The sequence below is a fragment of the Hyaena hyaena genome, unplaced genomic scaffold (assembly GCF_003009895.1).
Source record: "Hyaena hyaena isolate Hyena2069 unplaced genomic scaffold, ASM300989v1 scaffold_360, whole genome shotgun sequence".
Lineage (NCBI taxonomy): Eukaryota > Metazoa > Chordata > Mammalia > Carnivora > Hyaenidae > Hyaena > Hyaena hyaena.
This window is the reverse complement of record NW_024080993.1, coordinates 1,292,019-1,311,179: the sequence shown is the minus strand read 5'-3', so window position 1 is coordinate 1,311,179 and position 19,161 is coordinate 1,292,019. Positions and strand designations below refer to the sequence as shown.

The following is a 19,161-nucleotide window of genomic DNA, read 5'->3' as shown; positions in this document are numbered from 1 at the left end:
CCAGGTGATAGTTCTCAACCACTGCTGGAGAAGCGGGAGCAGCCAGACTCTTAAATCCAGGTTTTCTGACTCCCGGGGTGGGCTGGGCTACCTTGTACCCCTCTTCAGAGGCTCTTCTTGGGGTCTCCCTAAGGCCTGGTTTCCACCATAACAGAAAATAAAGCAAACCGGTTCTCTTTCCCTGAGCATGACATCAGTATTGTGAGCCATGATCTATTTTGGCTCTATTATTTTTTGATTATTTTAATTATCATAAGAAGCTTTACTCCTAAACCAGTTCTGCATCCTTTGGTGGCTTGCTTACTAGGAATTATGAAAAGCTTCACTTCATGAAGATGTCCCTTACCTTTATTATTATTACTGCAGAAGAATATATGGGGTTATATTTTATACAGTATCTTACTAACTTGCTTCCTCAACAATTCTCTTGCTGCATAACAATTAAGTATAATCACAGTAATTAAATAAAAATGACAGACTGTAAATCAACAGCAAATAACATATTCACCTCGGTCCAACTACATATGATTATTCAATTTGGATTCTCTCTGCTCAGAATGGTAACTTCCATGATTGATTCTTGATTTTTTGAGTATCTTCTGATTTGAAAACTCAGAATAACATTCCTTTCTTTGCCATAAAATTCAGAATATAATAAGCTCCTAAATTTTTCCTGAATGCTGGGATTTTCTAGAATATGGTGGAATTTCAATTTGTCAATATGCTACAGGTAAAAATAATTACTGTTTCAGAATACGTTAGGCAAATTAACATTGTCCATAAACATATGCCATTTTCCCCCAAGTTGTCCATTCTATTTTTGATTTTGACTGGCAAATAGTTCTGGTTAATTTTTGGATAAGAGGTAGTCACCCTTCTCTCTGAGTTTGTATCTCCAAGGATACATGGGTTAAATAAGGTACTTAGGGGGTATCTGGGTGGTTCAGTCGGTTAAGCCTCCGACTTTGGCTCAGGTCATGATCTCACGGTTCGTGGGTTCGAGCCCCGCGTCGGACTCTGTGCTGACAGCTAGCTCAGAGCCTGGAGCCTGCTTCGAATTCTGTGTCTCTCTCTCTCTGATCCTCCCCTGCTCGCGCTGTCTCTATCTCTCTCTCAAAAATAAATAAAATATTAAAAATTAAAAGAAAAAAAAGGTACTTAGTCCACAGCAGTTTGGGTCAAGCTGTACGTTATGTGAGAAGCTAACGGCCCTGAGCTTCTGTAACTTTTATCCCCTCAGTAAACAGTAGCAATTCTCCTAGTGACTCTGTGACACATATTTGTTAGAACTGAAATTACGCAGCCGGCAGTCATGAAAGTGGTAGGTGGCAAAGGCTGTACACATGATTTACATACTGTTTAGGACAGCACTTTTTAAAAAACGCCAAGAGTCAGAAAGCACTGCTAACTGTTTGATGCTATAGTCAGTATGAGAGACCTGTGATTGCTTGCCTTAGGGTCAAGAGGATGGATTTACCAAGGTACACATTTATTTTAATCAGATCCTGGAAATAAAAATAACAAAAGCTTTTGAACACAGCAAATTAAGTACTACGGGCTTGGGGTTGAGATTGGTCGCCATTTTAATACTCTTTCAAGCTGGTTTTAGATTGTGTTTAGTGTTGTTTTGAGCTAGGACTAAGAGACCTGGCTCTCGAGGGCAGTGTGTCAAGTCCAATTTAATGTTAGCTATTTCATGTCTGTTCTAGTAATGTAATCCGTTGAGTAATCACAAAAACAGGGGGCAAGCAGAATATGATGGGCTTGCGCTAATTATATGAAATGCGTCAAAAAGCCACCGTGTATCAACGTGTAGAGTTTCTTTTTAGAATTTTTTTTTTAATGTTTTATTTATTTCTAGGAGAGAGAGAGAGAGACAGCGTGAGCAGGGGAGGGTCAGAGAGAGAGGGAGTCACAGACTGAAACAGGCTCCAGGCTCTGAGCTGGCAGTCAGCACAGAGCCCGACGCGGGGCTCGAACCCGCGAACTGCGAGATCACGACCTAAGCGAAAGTCGGACGCTCAACCGACTAAGCCACCCAGGCGCCCCTCAACGTGTAGAGTTTCTAAAACAAGAACGTAAACCTGGTATGTTGTTCTACCGTTTAATGGGATGTTGTGCAGATTATTTGCTTTGCTTCCCATAATCATTCTCGGCCCTTTTTGCCAGGTAGAGGGTCTCACGGGGGTCCCCTATTCTCTGGTTTGTGATGAGATTTGGCCGGTAGTAGGCATGTGGACATCAGAAAGCAGGAGGAGAGAAGTCAGGGTATTTATTCTTCTGTCCCTGCAACGCTTCTTGAACTGCTGGTACAATTCCCTGGACTTTTCCATCCTCACCACATGGTAAGGGCTGCCCTCTGTTGCTGCTCCCTGAGTAACCTCAACAGACATTGTTTATTCCCTCCCTCTTGACCACTCCTCTGTAAGTAGGCCCTTAATGAACTTCTCGGTGGTTAAATTCTTTTGGGTAGAATCTATTTCCCAGCTGGACCTTGATACAAATACAAAAGCAATGAAGATTTTTATTTTATGCCCTTCTAAACACTTAAAATTAGCCATGATTGATCCCTAAAATGATAGTTACCTACCCAATATTTAAAAAAAATAACTTCCCAGGACGCCTGGGTGGCTCAGTTGGATAAGCACCTGACTTCAGCTCAGAGCATGATCTCACGGTTTGTGAGTTCAAGCCTGGTGCTTGGCTGAGTGGACAGCTCAGAGCCTGCGCCTACTTCGGTATGTCTCCCTCTCTCTCTGCTCCTCCCCTACTTGTGCCATCTCTCTGTCTCTGCCTGTCTCTTTCAAAACCAAATAAAGCATTAAAAACATTAAAATTAATTTCCCAATTTTACTTAGTTCAGTCTCAAAGGGACTCTGAAAATATTAAGAACAAGTGGGCCTTAAGAATGACAATAGGGGGCGCCTGGGTGGCTCAGTTGGTTAAGCATCTGACTTCAGCTCACATTCATGAGTTTGAGCCCCATGTTGGGCTCTGGGTTAACAGTTGGGAGCTCAGAGTCTGGAGCCTGCTTCAGATTCTGTGTGTGTGTGTGTGTCTCTCTCTGCCCCTCCCCTGTTCTTTCTCTCACTGTCATAAATAAATAAACATTAAAAAAACAAATAGCAATACTCTTTACTGTGGTTTTTTCCTCCTTTGGTATAAAAGTTTTGGATGGTGATTTTATCACCTCGGTTTTTTTTTTTTGTTTTGTTTTTGTTTTTGTTTTGTTTTGGTTTGTTTTGACTTGTTACTTTTCTATCTCAAACAACAAAGCGGGGACTTGGAAGACAAACAACTAAAATCCTAGGAGTCTTCAAAAAGATAATCCAGGACATAATAACAGGATGTAACAAATCTTTCTGAAAGACAAAACTCCAGCAGTTGCCAAGCACATTCCAAAAAACCCTATGGAGTATTTAACTTTCCTGGAACAAAAAGATACATCATTTGTAGATAATTTTTGAACATATATTAGAGGAAAACAAAAGCGAACACTAAAAACTCATTCCATTTCTCTCATGTGTAGCAGAGGGTTTCAATTAGGGAAGCTCAGGATAATTAGTTGATTTAAATTTTTTTTAAAAGTTCATATATTTATCCCTTCTGTCACTTTATTCATCTCTTCCACTCTTTTATTTTATATTGCTTTATATCTGCATTACTTTTATTATTCCCATCTTTCTAATTTCTTTGGTTTATTTAGCTCTTTTTAAGGTTTCACCAAAGTAAGTACTACATTGTTTTATCTTGTCTTTAAAGCTAAGATTTACTCAGTACAGGTTTTCCCCCTTACCCTTCTGTTCTCATTATAAAATATCATTATTTTATTTCCTTCATATATATACATATATTTTAATTTTAAAATTTATTTTTGAGAGAGATAGAGCAGGGGAGGGACAGAGAGCGATGGAGAGAGAGAGAAACCCAGGCAGGCTCTGCTCCATCAGCATGGAACCTGATGCGGGGTTCAAACCCATGAACTGTGAGATCATGTCCTGACCCAAAACCAAGAGTTGCACACTTCCTCAGCTGAGCCACCCCAGGCACCCCACTATTTTACTTGCTTTTTAAATAATATGGAAGTTTCTTTTTTATTTCTATTTTGATTTGTAGGGCATTTTCTTAACTTTAATGTGAATAGTGAATATGTTTTATCATTTTATTTACTTTTAATTTTACTGGGTCATTATCAAAGAAGGTGGTGTTTCTATACTTTTTTTTAAAAACGCTTTTTTTTTTTTTGAGAGAGAGAGAGAAAGCATGATTGGGGTAAGGGAGCAAAGAGAGAGGAGAGAGAGAGAATCTGAAGCAGGCTCCATGCTTTCAGTGCAGAGCCTGATGCAGGGCTCCATCTCATGAACCATGAGATCATGACCTGAGCTGAAATCAAGAGTCAGATGCTTAATTGACTGAGCCACCCAGGCGCCCCTCTATCCTCTTTAATTTTTAGGACTGTCTTTACTGCCCAATAGCTGATCAAGTTTTATAAATTTTCCCGGACATGTATAATAAATATATACTACCATTCAATGGATCTAACTTTTTAGATATATTTATTACACTGGTTTGTTAATTATTTATTCCAATTTTATGTGTCTTTTTCTTCTCGCATCTGTCTGTGTATTGATTCTGTGTATTGAAATGTTCACAATAGTATTTTTCATCAGTTTCTCCTTTCATTCTTAATAGTTTTTATTTTTCGTTTCCTATTTAAAAAATTTTAATGTTTATTTATTTTTGAGAGAGAGAGAGAGAGAGACAGAGCATGAGCTGGGGGGGGGAGGGAGAGAGAGAGAGAGAGAGAGAGAGAGAGAGAGAGACAGAATCTGAAGCAGGCTCCAGGCTCTGTCAGCACAGAGCCCGACATGGGGCTTAAACTCACAAACCCTGAGATCATAATCTGAGCCAAAGTTGGACCCTTAAGCCACCCAGGTGCCCCTTAATAATTTTTATTTTCATATTCAGATGCTATTCTGTTTGGTACATCATGTTCACTAGATGTTAATATGAGTTTATTGCATCTTTATAAGCCAAGGCGTTTTCACTAGATAATTCCTCTTTGACCTTACTGAGTGTTCCTGCATTAAATTCCGCTTCATATCACAAATTCTTCCCAATCCCAGTTTATATTGATGATAATTGCTGTTACTACTTTGTTCCTTTAACGTCAATGTTTACTTCATGAATATAAATGTGTCCCTTATCAACATCACATAACTGTTTTATCTTTGTTTATTAGAGCCTTTTTATTCTTTTCAAAGAATTCCGTGTGCTCACCTATAGTGCTAGACTAATATACTTGATTCATCCCTTCTGTTTCAACTTGCTTGCCTCTTATTTTACTTTTCTTCCTTCTTTTTTTCTGCACCTTCTGTGTATTGAAGGTTATTCCCTCTCCCAGGCTCACAATAGAATATGTTTCTCTATTATTATGTGAAAATTTTAGTATCAAATATCACCTCCCTCCCAAGAAAGACATACTATCTTATCTCTGTTTTCCTTACTCTAACAAAGTGAGTACATGTGTCTCAAATATTAATTAAATATAAGTCAGATTATAACTACCCCTATAAGAGAAATACATTTATTGACTTTGAGAGAGAAGTAACAATGCTACATTTTTAAATATAAACTACAGATAACAAGGATACTATAGATCATTCATCTTATTTTAGAAATTTTATTGAGGGGACACAAATGGGTTTAAATAAATCTGGATATTCATTTTGATGTTATCCTAAGAGTATTATAAAAATTGTAGAGAAAGTGAACTAATGTGTAAATTTTATGGTTTCAAGATCAGTATGTATCTTATTCTTATATCTTTAAAGCAAACCTTGATGGGTATTCAAGGAGATTTTACTTTTTTAAATTAAGAAATAAAATGCTCCACTGATTTCTGATATAGAAATTACCAGTGTGCTATTTGTTTTAGTGATTTAATTTTTAGCTTTTTGTGGGATTTTGTTAAACTAAGGCAAGAGAATTTTATGATTTATTAAAGTGAAGCCCATTTCAATTCATAGCACTTTTATTCCTAAGCTTCAACCACTATGGTTGAAAAATATATAATTAGGAGGAGTTGAAGAAATTTTTAAATATTCTGTTGAGGTTAATATGCAATGCAAGGTGGCTACATATAGAAATATAAGGGGTTATTGCGTAGTACTATAGCATAATACTAAGTAGTTAGTACTGCATATTGATTCTTTCTATTTTGTTGTATAGTTGTTGTACTGTTTATGATCGCTACCAACAATGACCTGTATGAGTAAAGCATTCACAATTAATTTCAAAGCAGACAATGTACTGATTAAGAAATATATGGTAAGTTCATTCAATGTGATCATCTGGCTAGGTGCCAAAAAGGATATCAGAAAATTGGTGAGAATCTCCACTATGTCAGTAATTAGGGAGAAATCTAGATGCAATTACTGACCTAAGAGAGCCTACGATGTAATGTGAGTTGGCACAGGGTAATGTGGTGAGGAATTAGATGAGAGTGGAGTGAAATAGCTAAAACATGTATAAGCACAGGCTGAGGTCCTGTTAGATAGAGCTTATTATGTTAATTATATTAGAATAAAGTATTCTCTTCTATTTTAAAATTGTCTTCAAGCATCATTGTCATTTGACTTACTTTCACTTGTGGAATAATCCTGTGGGTCAAGTATTCCTGATTCCTGCAGTGATCTAATACAGGAATCCACCAGCTCAAGACCTGTGGTAAGTTCATCTTCGATGTCTTTTTGACCATCTGAAACACAAAATTTTAAAGTGATGAACAAACACACGACGTTGTTACTATTAAAGCTTCGGGCCTAACAATGAAAAGTATCCTAACCAAAGACATTACCTCATGAAGTTCTCATTAGATTTCACACTGTAATCCTTGGTCAACCAGTATCACAAACCAAGGCCAGCAGCAATTCCAGGCATGCATGAAAAACATAAAGTTTTCTAGGGAATTGAGAGAAGTGAACTCTCAGGAAATCACGAGCTATCAAGGGATCATTTAATTTTAGTGTCAGGGTGTTCTCATTTTCATCAGTCTTTTTCCTGAAGTTCACAAGAATATTAATCAGCAGGCATACATGTAGAAATTGTACTTTACCTTGTGATTGCCAGTGAAACTGCTCTTCTGCTGAACTGTAAAAAAGAGAATACACAGATATAAGGCACTGGTTGGAAACCAAGGTCCCTAGACTAGAAGACACAAAGATGCATTATAGTAGTAATGGCTGCTCCATGGTGTGTCCGTTAGATTTTTACTGAGAAAAGAGGATCCGTTTTGATACAATCTTAACTTTATTCCATTTGATGTATATCTCTTTTGATTCACAGGCACTAGAGTGTGATAAATGGACATCGTTCAAGAATTTTCAGAGAAGAGCTCCTTGCTCCTTTTTTTTTTTTTTTTTTTACAAAGCCCTACCTATTTTACTCATCTCTTACAACAGCTTTTACATAGATACAGTCCTATCCTGCCCAACTTTAGTTATTTTAAACTATGAGTCTGACTAGTTTCCTATAGACTTTGTGAGGTTGTCGAGGAAGGAAAGAACTTCATTTTGCATTATAAAGAAGACACAATAAATCTATATCTTCTTCTAGACATATCTCATGAGCAGTTCCTTTCAGCTGATTATAGTTTAAATTAAGTCATTTACAAATTATAATTTTGTAACCAATTGAATATACAGTCCCAAATCCTCACTTTGCAAATACGTCTTATAAGACAACTTAGGGAGAAAGGGTTGTTCACATACATGATATGCCAAAGGCAATGCACAAAGTTCATCTATGGAGGCAACATAGGTTAATTTTGAATGATTATTAAGGATATAAAGTTTAACATGTCTAAAGATGCATAACTCTTTCATTACACATGCAAATACTTTCTACATGCCCCTTTTTATATGTCAATAATTGGTAGAAATCTAGATGCCAATTACGGACAGGTATCATTTTGAGAATGATTTTCTACACTTATTTCACTAAATCTTTTACTCTGATCAACCAGCTTCTGTGAATAGCTCATCAGTTGTACAACAGCAAGTGGATTTTAGACCTTTAATCTGTACTTTAGCGATGGCTTCTGAATACATTTACAGGGGGAAAGGAAAAGGAGATTCTGGCATAAATCAGTGTTCAGAGAAGCTATGATTGGTGTGCATGAACACAAGAATAGTACCTTAACGGACATGTGACTTTTCCTGGGTATCTTGCTCCCTGATCAATCCATTTTCTCAAACTGGAATATAGTTTCACAATGGTGAAAACTATACCCAGGACTGATACATGAAACGATAACTTTACAAATGCAATCCAACGCAACTTTTTCTTGTTTCAAAAAGGTATGTTCCATATAGTGGTAATATGTATCTATAAAGACCCACACTTAGAAATCTAATCCTAAAGTCAATATTTTAAAAATTGCATGCACAGTCAGCTAGTAACATTTTAGTTTATTTTTTTAATAAATTTAAGTTTATTGGGTTTTTTTTTTTTTTTTGAGAGATAGAGAGAAAGAGAGAGAGAGCAGGGGAGGGGCAGAGAGAGAGCAAAGGAGAGACAAGAGTCTCAAGCAGGCTTTGCACTGACAGCATGGAGCCCGATGTGGGGCTCAGACTCACGAACCATGAAGATCATGACCTGAGCCGAAACCAAGAGTCAGGTGCTTAACCAACTGAGCCATCCAGGCGCCCTGGTAAGCGGCATTTCAAATAGGAATTAAAAAAATGCTTTCATATTTGTAGTAATTGGATGGTGCCCTTCACCACCAAGAAGTATGTCCACATTAAATCTCTAGAAACTGTATTGGCTACAAATGGAAAAAGCATTTTTGAAAAATATTTTTTAATGCTTATTTATTTTTAAGAGAGACCGAGACAGAATGCGAGTGAGGGAGGGGCAGAGAGAGAGGGAGACACAGAATCGGAAGCAGGCTCCAGTCTCCAACCTGTCAGCACAGAGTCTGATGTAGGTCTGAAACTCACGAACCATGAGATCATGACCTGAACAGAAGTTGGATGCTTAACCGACTGAGCCATCCAGGCGCCCCAGAAAAAGTGTTTTTTAGTAGATGTTGAAATTAAATGTCTTCAGATGAGATCATCCCAAATCCCATGATAAGGGGCCTTATAAGAGAGACACAGAAGAGAAGATTATATGTAAATGGGAGCAGAGACTGGAATTATGCATCTACAAGCCAAGAAAAGCCTGGAGCCATCAGAGCCTGAAAGAAATAAGGAAGGATCCTCCTCCTAAGCCTTCATAGGGACCGCAGTCCTGCTGACACCTTGAGTTTGAACTTCCAGCTTCCAAGAGTTTGAGAGAACACATTTCTTTTGTTTTAAGCCACTCAGCTGTGGTCATGTGTTATGGCGGCTCCAGGAAAGTGATGCAATATTTTTCTGGTACAATAAAAATGGTCTCATGTTACACCCTCCAGGATTTACTACTATCTATGCTGCTATGTTCCTTTTGTCAGGATAAGCCTTTACTAAGTGCTTCCTGTATACCTTGGCTCCTCTGATCCCTGTCAACCAACAATGCTCTTTTTAGGCGAATAACAGGCTTACTTTGGTGTTAAATAACTGGACCACATGGATCATAAGGAACTCAACAAGGATGTAAATTAATCTGTCTCACTCCAAAGCTCATATTCCTAACTCACAATAACATGTGGTGGAGGGAAACACACTCAGGTGGCTTCCCACCTGAACCAGTACGAGTGACTCAATAGAAGACATCACACTGGCCACTCCTCTCCTCACAGGCACAACGAAGAGCGCACTTCATGCCCCCTTGCATGTAGATGGGGCCACGTGAGAGGAAGCGACAAGAGCAGCTTTGAGCCCCAAGCACAGAAGGGCAGGCAGGAGATCTTCATGCTCTCTCTCTCCTAATCCCCCCCTGAGATAGGTCCCTGCGTAGGAGGAAGATTTCTGCCAACCCAGAGAAGACACAGCATGAGTGAGACAGAAACCACTGTTGTGTGAAAACTCTGGAGTCGGAGGGGAGTTTGTTTCTGTTGAATAAATGTCACAGTGAGTAATGCAGAAATGTGGCAGTGTTTGAGTTTGTAAGGTGTTTCTTGCTTCTCTTACATTTCTGCGGTGGAGCGCTGGGAGAAAATGTCTTCGGTCACTCCAACACAAGTAAGCTGGTGTGACAGCTTTTACTCATCCTGTGAGATGGATCTGCTCACATACAATGATGGGTGATTTTATGTGTAAAAGCACACATCAGAGTTTCCTATAATATTTACTTTTTGTTCGTCTCTTTCAAAAGTGTTTCCATTTTATGATGCACCGCATCCAAGAAGAGACATTTTTTTTCTTACAGTGGAAAGAATACCATTCACAGCAAATATGAAACTATTCCTCTCGAAGCAGAGGAAGCTTCCTTTTCACCAGATAAAGAGCATTAATCATTTAAAAGGTTTCCTGATTCCTTTAGCACGGGTAAAATGCATTAAAAGTATGACTGATCACAGAAAATAGAAGTCCCAGGAGAAACCTGGTTTGGATTTTATTTCCATTAAGTGCTCACTTGACTCTCTCTGTTAAGGCATTGTATGCAACTGTATACCTTATATACTTGATTTCTTCTCTTAAAAGCTACATTTAGGTGGATTTTTTTTTTTAAAAGCTAACAAACTATTTATTTATCTGATAACCACAGATTATGCCTGTGTCTGACATTCTGATTTCAAGTGTTTGGAAATTACTCATGGTGAACTGCCTCCCAATTATATCATTCAATTTAGTATCACATAAAAGTTATTTCTGAAGCAGTTGTACCCTCTACGCTTGTTCAGTTTTAGAAACGAAAGTTTGCTCTTACTACCAAAATGCTGTTTTTTCAAATAGAAGTAATCTGTAAAGAAGTACATTTAATAAAAATATACGTAATTTAGATTAGCTAGTATGTATTTAAATGTAAAACTAGGTACACGTTCCAGAACCCAATTACTGTGAGAAAAATACATATTTGTAACAAACATGAGCTAACATTTAACCTTTAAACATATACATAAATATGTATGTAACTCAGTAGTGCTCGGAAAGAGTTTTAAAAACAATACATTAAAAACACAACTACTAATAGCTAACAACTTACATAGCTCTAAGTTTCTACCAGGCAATATTCTAATTGATTTATGGTTAATTTCCATGACAACAGTTTTGAGATAGGTACTATCTTCCCACTTTACAGGTAATGAAACTGAGGGAAAAAGATGTTCAGGATCTTTTATTTTTTTTAATTTTTTTTAAATGTTTTATTTATTTCTAGGAGAGAGAGAGGAAGACAGCATGAGCAGGGGAGGGTCAGAGAGAGAGGGAGTCACAGACTGAAACAGGCTCCAGGCTCTGAGCTGGCAGTCAGCACGGAGCCCGATGCGGGGCTTGAACCCACGCACCGCGAGATCATGACCTAAGCGAAAGTCGGACGCTTAACCGACTGAGCCACCCAGGCGCCCCGAGATGTTCAGGATCTTATTGGTGGTCCCACAGCCAGCAAGCAGCGGAGGGCGGATTATGACCCTGGGTCTCCTGCTTTAAAAGCCGCATTCTCAACTACCATTCTATTCGCAGATTTGGCGACATCAAAATTACACCCCTATGTGATAAAAACAAAAACATAAACATAAAACTGTAAACCAAGCTGAAAAATAAGCCATGTCCTGGGAGAAGATATTTGCAGGGCAGATAACTTATAAACAAAGTAACTCCGACGAATCATTTTTAAGATAAAGATTAAACGGTCAAACAGAGGGAAGGTCAGTAAGTATACGTATTGCTGATGCATAGTAGAGAAAAGTCTAGAATGTGTCGTCATGGAACATATTAAAAGATACTCAGCCTATTAGTAACTGAAAGAGTAAAAACCAAACACAGGCAATTCTTTATACTCCACAGGCTGTCCAACAATTAGAATGTCTGACAATATTATGTGTTGGAGAGAAGACGCGGAAAACAAGAACTTTCATACGTTGCACTTGAGAAAGTATACCAGTCACTTGGATGAGCAGTGAGGCAATACTTGGCAAAGTTCTATATGCAGATGCCTAGTCACTCAGTAAGTCTGCTTTTAGGTAGAACTTCCAGGGAAACTTGGGCACCTATGCCCAGGACACCTGTACAAGACGGCTCACACCTACATGTCACCAGTACCAAAACAATGGAGATAACCTAAGTGGTCAGTAATATGGAATGGACAAATGTGAATACTACGATTGCATACATAGAGAACATATATATGGAATGAACATGATTCAGCAGCTAACATAAATTAGCCAAATACATCATGGAGCAACCTAGGTAGTTCTCAAAAACAAAATATAGAGTGGAAAATGTAAATTTCACATATGTATTATATGATCCCAATTATGTGAATTTTAAAAACTGACTAAACGATATTGTGTATAACTACATATACACATATGTGCACACACACATATATATACATAGAGGTTATTCTTTGGTTTAACTAGTTTTTCAATTATATGTCTGTCTATCTATTGAGCAAAATCATATAAACACAGGTTAAAAAGATACACTGAATTTCTTTTTAAAATCAAACATATATATATGAGAGAGAGTGTGTATAAGCAGAGAAGTCCCAGAGGAAGAGAGACAAAATTCCAAGCAGACCCCATGCTCAGTGCGGAGAATGACACGGGGCTTGATCTCATGACGGCGAGATCATGACCTGAGCTGAAATCAAAAGCCGGTTGCTTAACCGACTGAGGCTCCCAGGCATCCTTATACACTGAATTTCATGATGGTGGTAGCCTCTGAGGGAGATTAGAGAGAAACGTCTGAGGAGGGTAAAAGGGGATTTCTCTTTTATTCTTAATGTTTTATTGCATGAAAAATGAGGAAACACGTTAACATTCACTCAGGAATGCCCTAGCTGCTTGCAATAGGAAAACATGGTTCTTACATTTAGAAATGTCTCCTTCAATGCTGAGATAAATCTTGGTGACCCAGTTCCACATAATACTCTCATTGTTGATAGAATCACTCCTAGCTGAAATTCAAATAATGCAAAAAAAAATCTGAAATATCTAAGTCCAAATAATAGAGGAAAAGAATGGTTTTAGAGAGTAATTACTGTTTGTGTCTATTTTCTCTGTGATAAAAATGACATGATCACTTCTGCTATGTTTTGATACAAGCTTAAATATTTCAAGTAAGTAGCCAATAACTCTCAAGTTCTGCGGGCATGATGTTGGGGAAAAACTAGTTTAGACCAAAGAATAACCTTTGAGCTCTGAGAGAAGTGATTTTCGCCCTCATCATTTCCAGCATGATAGGATCCTTTCCCACCTTTCCCACCTTCAGGCCACTTCTAATATATATCTACGGAAGTTCAGAGAGTTTGCTTAATGTCAGGAAAAGACACAAAGCAAACCATTACTCTAGTCTGTCATGAACCTGCACAAATATATTTTCATTTTTTTCTTTTTCAGCCTTCTGATGCCCAGAGCATCAATTTCTACACCGTATCGTATGATGTTATTGCTCACAATATGACTCAAAATGAAATAAAGGCAAGGAACTATGAGGGTTTTATTTTTGTTAGTTTGCTTTCAAGTTAAGCAATGTACCTAAAACATAAGCCAGAGAAACTACTGTGAAATAAATGTTTTCAGAACTGATGTTTGATCTTTGCCTACAGCGACAAAGACTCTTATATTTATGATGTCAGTATGACCTAAAATTGTACTCTACCATAAAATACTTCTTAGTATTGCATGCAGCCACATCACAAGAATGGGTATTGGCTGCAAGATAAAATGACTTTGGTCAAAAGTCCCACATACGTGGCAATGTGACATATTCACTAAAAATGGTGAGAAGCAGGAGATGGTGGAGATGTAGGCAGCTGTTTGCTGCATTGCACCCAGACCATATTTGTTTGATTTGTAAGGAATCCTGCTCCCCCCAGAACTTTCTGTGGACCTGGTTTTACTTCCTTCTACTGCCTTGTGGTCTCTAAGAGCATCTGCGATATATTCCTAAATGAATGTCCTAATCTCTCTGCCATACAACTGCCATGTTTGTTTCTTTCTTAGATCACACGTCTTCTTCCTGCTTTACCTCTCCTCATTAGAAATATACTTTTACAGCTATGATAAAAATGTTTGCAGAGCTACCACAGCTAGCTGGAGGGCCAGAGAGCTCCCGAACCAGGGGGCCATGACTAGTAGCCAAGGGCATGGACTCACAAGACAGACTCCCTAAGACTGGAGCCCAGCTCCACTACTTTCAGTCTAGGACGCTTTGGGCAAGTTACTTAAGCCCTCTGGGCATAAGTGGAGACATTCTGAGACTGAAATAAATTAGTTTATATCAAGCGATGTATTTATCAAGTGATCAGCACCTGGCACTATCTGAGCAAGTATGGAATTGCTTCTTATTCTATTACACACTGCTAACATGGTTTATGGGCCTGTAGGTTACGACTTACTCTGTTTTATCCTTGGGAGCCCACTGCTGTCTGGTGTAGGAGAGTTAAAATGGGGGACAGTCATGGGGACATGAGAACAATGGGCATTAAGAAAATACCCAGGCACAGTGCTGTGGTGCCTAACCTGTCGGTCATAGCCAGTCCTGGAGAAAATGGAAACAGAGTCAGCATAAACCCTTGGTGAGCACTCGTGGCTCTGGGCATACAGAACAGAGACGCAGTGCCAGTTCATCAGGACGTTGGAGTCTGATAGAGACATGGAAAACAAGCACTCAAAGCTGGGAGAGTCATTGCAGGAAAAGGTGTGTTCAAGACACTACTGCACACAGGTCCGTAGGACCTTGAGCAAGCCATTTAATCTCTCTAAACACCAGTTTCCCCATTTATAAGATGGAGATTTACTAGAATTTCCCATAGGGATCTTTTGAAAACCAATGTGTGTAAAACCCACAGAATAGTGGGGGAACGTAGGAGGCATTATAAAAAATAAAAGTAAGCTCTCATTATCACATGCAAAACAGAAGGCTGAAAGAGCACAGTCAACTCATGGAATTGAAAGTTACGTAGGTCCACCACATGCAATTCAACTTGTCCATACTGGGGACCAATAAATACCATCACACCAACATGTTGTAGGCTTTGCAGAATTTACATTGCCCATCTTGTCTTTTTTTCTACACTAAAGCTGTAGAGAAAAAAAAGGCAGTCTGTGATTTCCAAAGGAAGATGACTCACTTTTAAACTGTAAGTTTTCCAATTGGACCAGCACAAAATGGCTTTACTGGCAACAACTACTGTTCTTCCTGTAGTAAAAAAACTCATTTTCAAAACCTTGGAAGAAAACAAATCAGACCCAAATTGCTATTATTAATTTCTTTTTATTTTGAGGCAAGGGAAATTCATACTCCTAAGTTAATTTTGATGGAGTTGTTGACTGACAAATTATCCCAACAAGTGATACCGCAAAGTGGCTTCCACACCGTAGGCTGGATACACATGCCATCAGTGTTTGTCACAGAGTACCACAACAATGTCAGGTTTGTGTGCTGGCCAGCCAGAGCTGAACAACAGGGAACTACCATGAATTCTGTTTTGTTTTAATTCCTTCAAAATACACATTCCAGTTTCTAGCAACCACAAAGAATTAGCTCTTGGCTCAATACCCTAAATGCGCTATCTACACAAAGTCAAGATCTTACCATGGGAAACACATACTTTCAAGTTTCTCTTCTTCAAATGCATTACTAGTTTGGCAGTTGATGGTAGTTATATTACAAGAGGCATACTGTGCATAAAATTTGATATCAGAAGGAAGAATAAGTGGTAAATTTTAAACTAGAAAATTCTCACATTATAGCTCCCTTTTAGTTTTCTGGGAGGCTTCTTGTGCATGAGCTGGCTATTTTTTTTTTTTAATGCTTATACTAATGCATCAGAATTTTACAGCTTTTGAAGCAAAATTTCTGAATGCCAGCCACATTAGACAATAAAGTTATCATAATAGTTTTACCAATGAGCGTTCCAAAAATTGGAATATAGTAAATTGCAATTGCAGATGACTGGGGATACTGTTAATCAAATAACTCTGTGATCTTGTAATATTTTGAAATGCCTTCCAAACCACCAGAAACGGAGTGGTGTACGCAGATTCTGTGCAAAGTCTATACTCCTGCATTATACACCATGATATACATAATCTCCTTTGGGGTTCTTTGCAATTCACAGATCTTTGGTGAGTCTGAAGGCTACACTCACGAATACTAAGGGTGAAGAGAGCTCACCGCGTTGTGCAGTGATCACTGGATCATTCATAAGTGATTTCTCAGGCAGGAGAAGTTTTGTCTGCTGACAGAGGTGGTGCCTATCTGAATGTTATCAGATGTTCCAAGTTTCAGTCTTTTGCATTCAGTCTCCCAGAATTATCCCCGTTGTTAGGGTTCATTCAGGGAAGGGAGCACCTTAACCTTGGAGACATCTCTGGACAGAAGGAGAGGGTCAAGTTTATGTTTTCCTAGCTTGGGACGATGTCTGACTTCATGTTCAGGGGTGTCCCTCGCTCTTCTGTTCCTCTGAAATGCCCCGATTGCTTCTCTTTCATCTTTTCTTGCTTCATAAGCCTGTTGTCTTTTACAGATATGTCAAATCTTGAGTACTGAATTTGACTGAGAGTGATATGATTTCAGTAATATAAGTGAAACTAACACCTCTTAGGTATTTAACGGAAATTTATGTGAATAGCCATTGCCTGTTTCACAGGAAAGAGAAGTCTGGATCTTTTGTTTCTCTGTCTTTGAGTAGCAACAGATGATTTGTAAAAATAAATTTCAATTTCAGCATCATAATGGAGCAGAAGTCATGTCATGTTCCTGAACAACTCTCATGGCATTATAGATCTCTACTTCCTTGTGATCTGTAGAGGTTTTAAAAACCTTTGGAAGGTTTAGTTCAAACATTTAATGGGTACACAAATGTTGCTAGTTCATTCATAAATGCCCCAAACTAGAAACAACCAAATGTTCTGCAACAGGTGAACGATTCAACAAGTCAATACATCCATGCCAAAGAGAGGTCTATAGAAATAAAAAGAAATGGATTCTTGATAATATGTCCCAAATGACATTGTGGAGGGCTCTTAAGGGAACTGTGCTGAGTAAAAAAGGTAAATAACATTCTTGAAATACTGGAATTATAGAATTGGAGAACAGATCAGTGGTTTCCAGGGCTTTGGGATGGAGGGGGAGTGTGGGTGTGACTATAAAAGGGTCACATGAGACCTTGTGATGCTGGAGTCGCCCTATATCTCCGTGGTGGTGGTTGCACAAAGGTACTTACTCGGTAAGACCGCACTAAACTACACACACACACACACACACACACACACACGAGTGCACATAAAGCTGGGGAAATCTGGCATTGTACCAATGCCAATTTCCTGGTTACGATTCCATATCACACAGCTACACCACTGATGTTGTCACTGATGGGAACTGGGAGAAGTTATTGGCTATGTCTCTGTGTATTTTGTTTGGTGACTTCCCATGAATCTATAGCCATTTCAATATAAAAAGGTTAAAAAATAGGAGCACTCCGATGGCTCAGTAGGATGAACATCTGACTTTTAATTTCGGCTCAGGTCATGATCTTAAACTTAGTGAGATGGAGTCCCACATCAGGCTCTACATGGACAGTATGGAGCCTGCCTGGGATTTTCTCTCTCTGCCCCTCCCCTGCAAGCTTTCTCTCTCTCTCTCTCTCTCTCTCAAAATAAACTTTTTTTTTTAAAGTTTAAAAAATAGTGGGGTACAGTTTGGTATGCTTTCTTTTCTTTTCCCCCTGAACTGTTTTCTCTATATGAAATATGCTATTTAATTATTTCCATATAAGAATTAAACTCGAATTAAAAAGACATTGGGGAAAATGGAGTAAAGAGAAAGGAAGGAAGGAACAAAGAGAGAAGGAGGAAACAAGAGAAAAAAAGAAAAAAGAAACCACTGCTAACTTCTCATTATCTTTTTTGTTCTTCATTCAGTAGGCAGAACTCAAGTGACTCTGCCCTGGGCTCTTCTCTCTATTGTTCTGTGAATGAAGGCATTATCCCCGGAGCATAATATACCAATCATACTGCCCACTGCCATTCAGATGCAAGGAATAGTGCTGCTTCTGAATGAAAATTCATCCATTATATCTAAGCTCCCTGCTCATCAGGGCCCTCTATTACCTTCCATTGCCATATGGTTTGGGGGAAAATTAAAAAGGTTATTTTGGCTTCAGTGCTAGAGCAAAATACAAGTCTTAATGCATTCTACCTGAGTCCAAGAGACCTCACCTGATACAATTCATTGGCTCTCTGGACGCATATTTATTAAAGTTCGGCTCACACCTGGCAGACACGGTCTCGCTCCTCCCCTAATTCACCGGGGAGCTACCCCAGTGCCAATCTGCTTCCACATCCCTCTACCCAACTACCCCGAATCCTGGAAATTGGTTTCCTTCGTTACATCTGTCTGTGGCTTTCCATATTTATTATGGTGGGGGGAAAATCACACATTAAAAATTTCCTTCTTTTCAGCCCTTAATATCTGATGTTTGAAACTGAAAAGCCGAATCAAGTCTCCCTATCTTCTCCCTCTCTTACCATCACAAGACACCTTTATTTGTCTCGAGTCCTCTTTTTTAAGAAAGAATGAAGATTTGAATGTGAGATCTCACTGAACAATTGTACTGCCTACCAGATGTATAAAACCATTTTAAAATCCATGAATTGAAATATCTATTAATGTCCTTAAGATCTTGAAAGCATATCTCTCCCAGAATCATTGTTTGGGATCCTTAGCCTCTACCTATCCATTTTACACTGGCAATGTCCCTTGAAAACCACTCCCGGCAGCTGTCATTGTTGGAAGCTTCTTGTGCTCTCTTCCCTGGGGCTATGAAGAGCGTGTGCCTGAAGGGTGGGTGTTAATGTCCCATCCACAATGATTCTCTCCTTGATCAAACTTTGGCTAGGCTCCTGTGAGCTCTCCTTTTGACTAGGACCAATCTTTGGCTCACATGAACTTCTTGGCAGAGTCTAGTTCTCATAAGGATCCTTCTAAGCCAGGTTAACCAGAATCCCTCATACTTGATGTCTGAAGACCCAACATATCTCACTGGGTTCCTCACCCTTCACTCTCC

At 38.7% G+C, this 19,161-nt stretch overlaps 1 protein-coding gene across 1 annotated transcript in view; it reads right to left on the bottom strand.

Moving 5' to 3' along the window:
- Positions 1–19,161, bottom strand: part of CTNND2 (catenin delta 2) — a 935,777-nt gene that overhangs the window by 424,399 nt on the left and 492,217 nt on the right. The window contains exons 4-5 of the mRNA XM_039250112.1: positions 7,118–7,152; positions 6,644–6,760 (exon numbers count right to left, since the gene is read on the bottom strand). Of these exons, the coding sequence (XP_039106043.1) occupies positions 6,644–6,760; positions 7,118–7,152 (152 nt within the window). The remainder of the gene's footprint in view (positions 1–6,643; positions 6,761–7,117; positions 7,153–19,161) is intronic.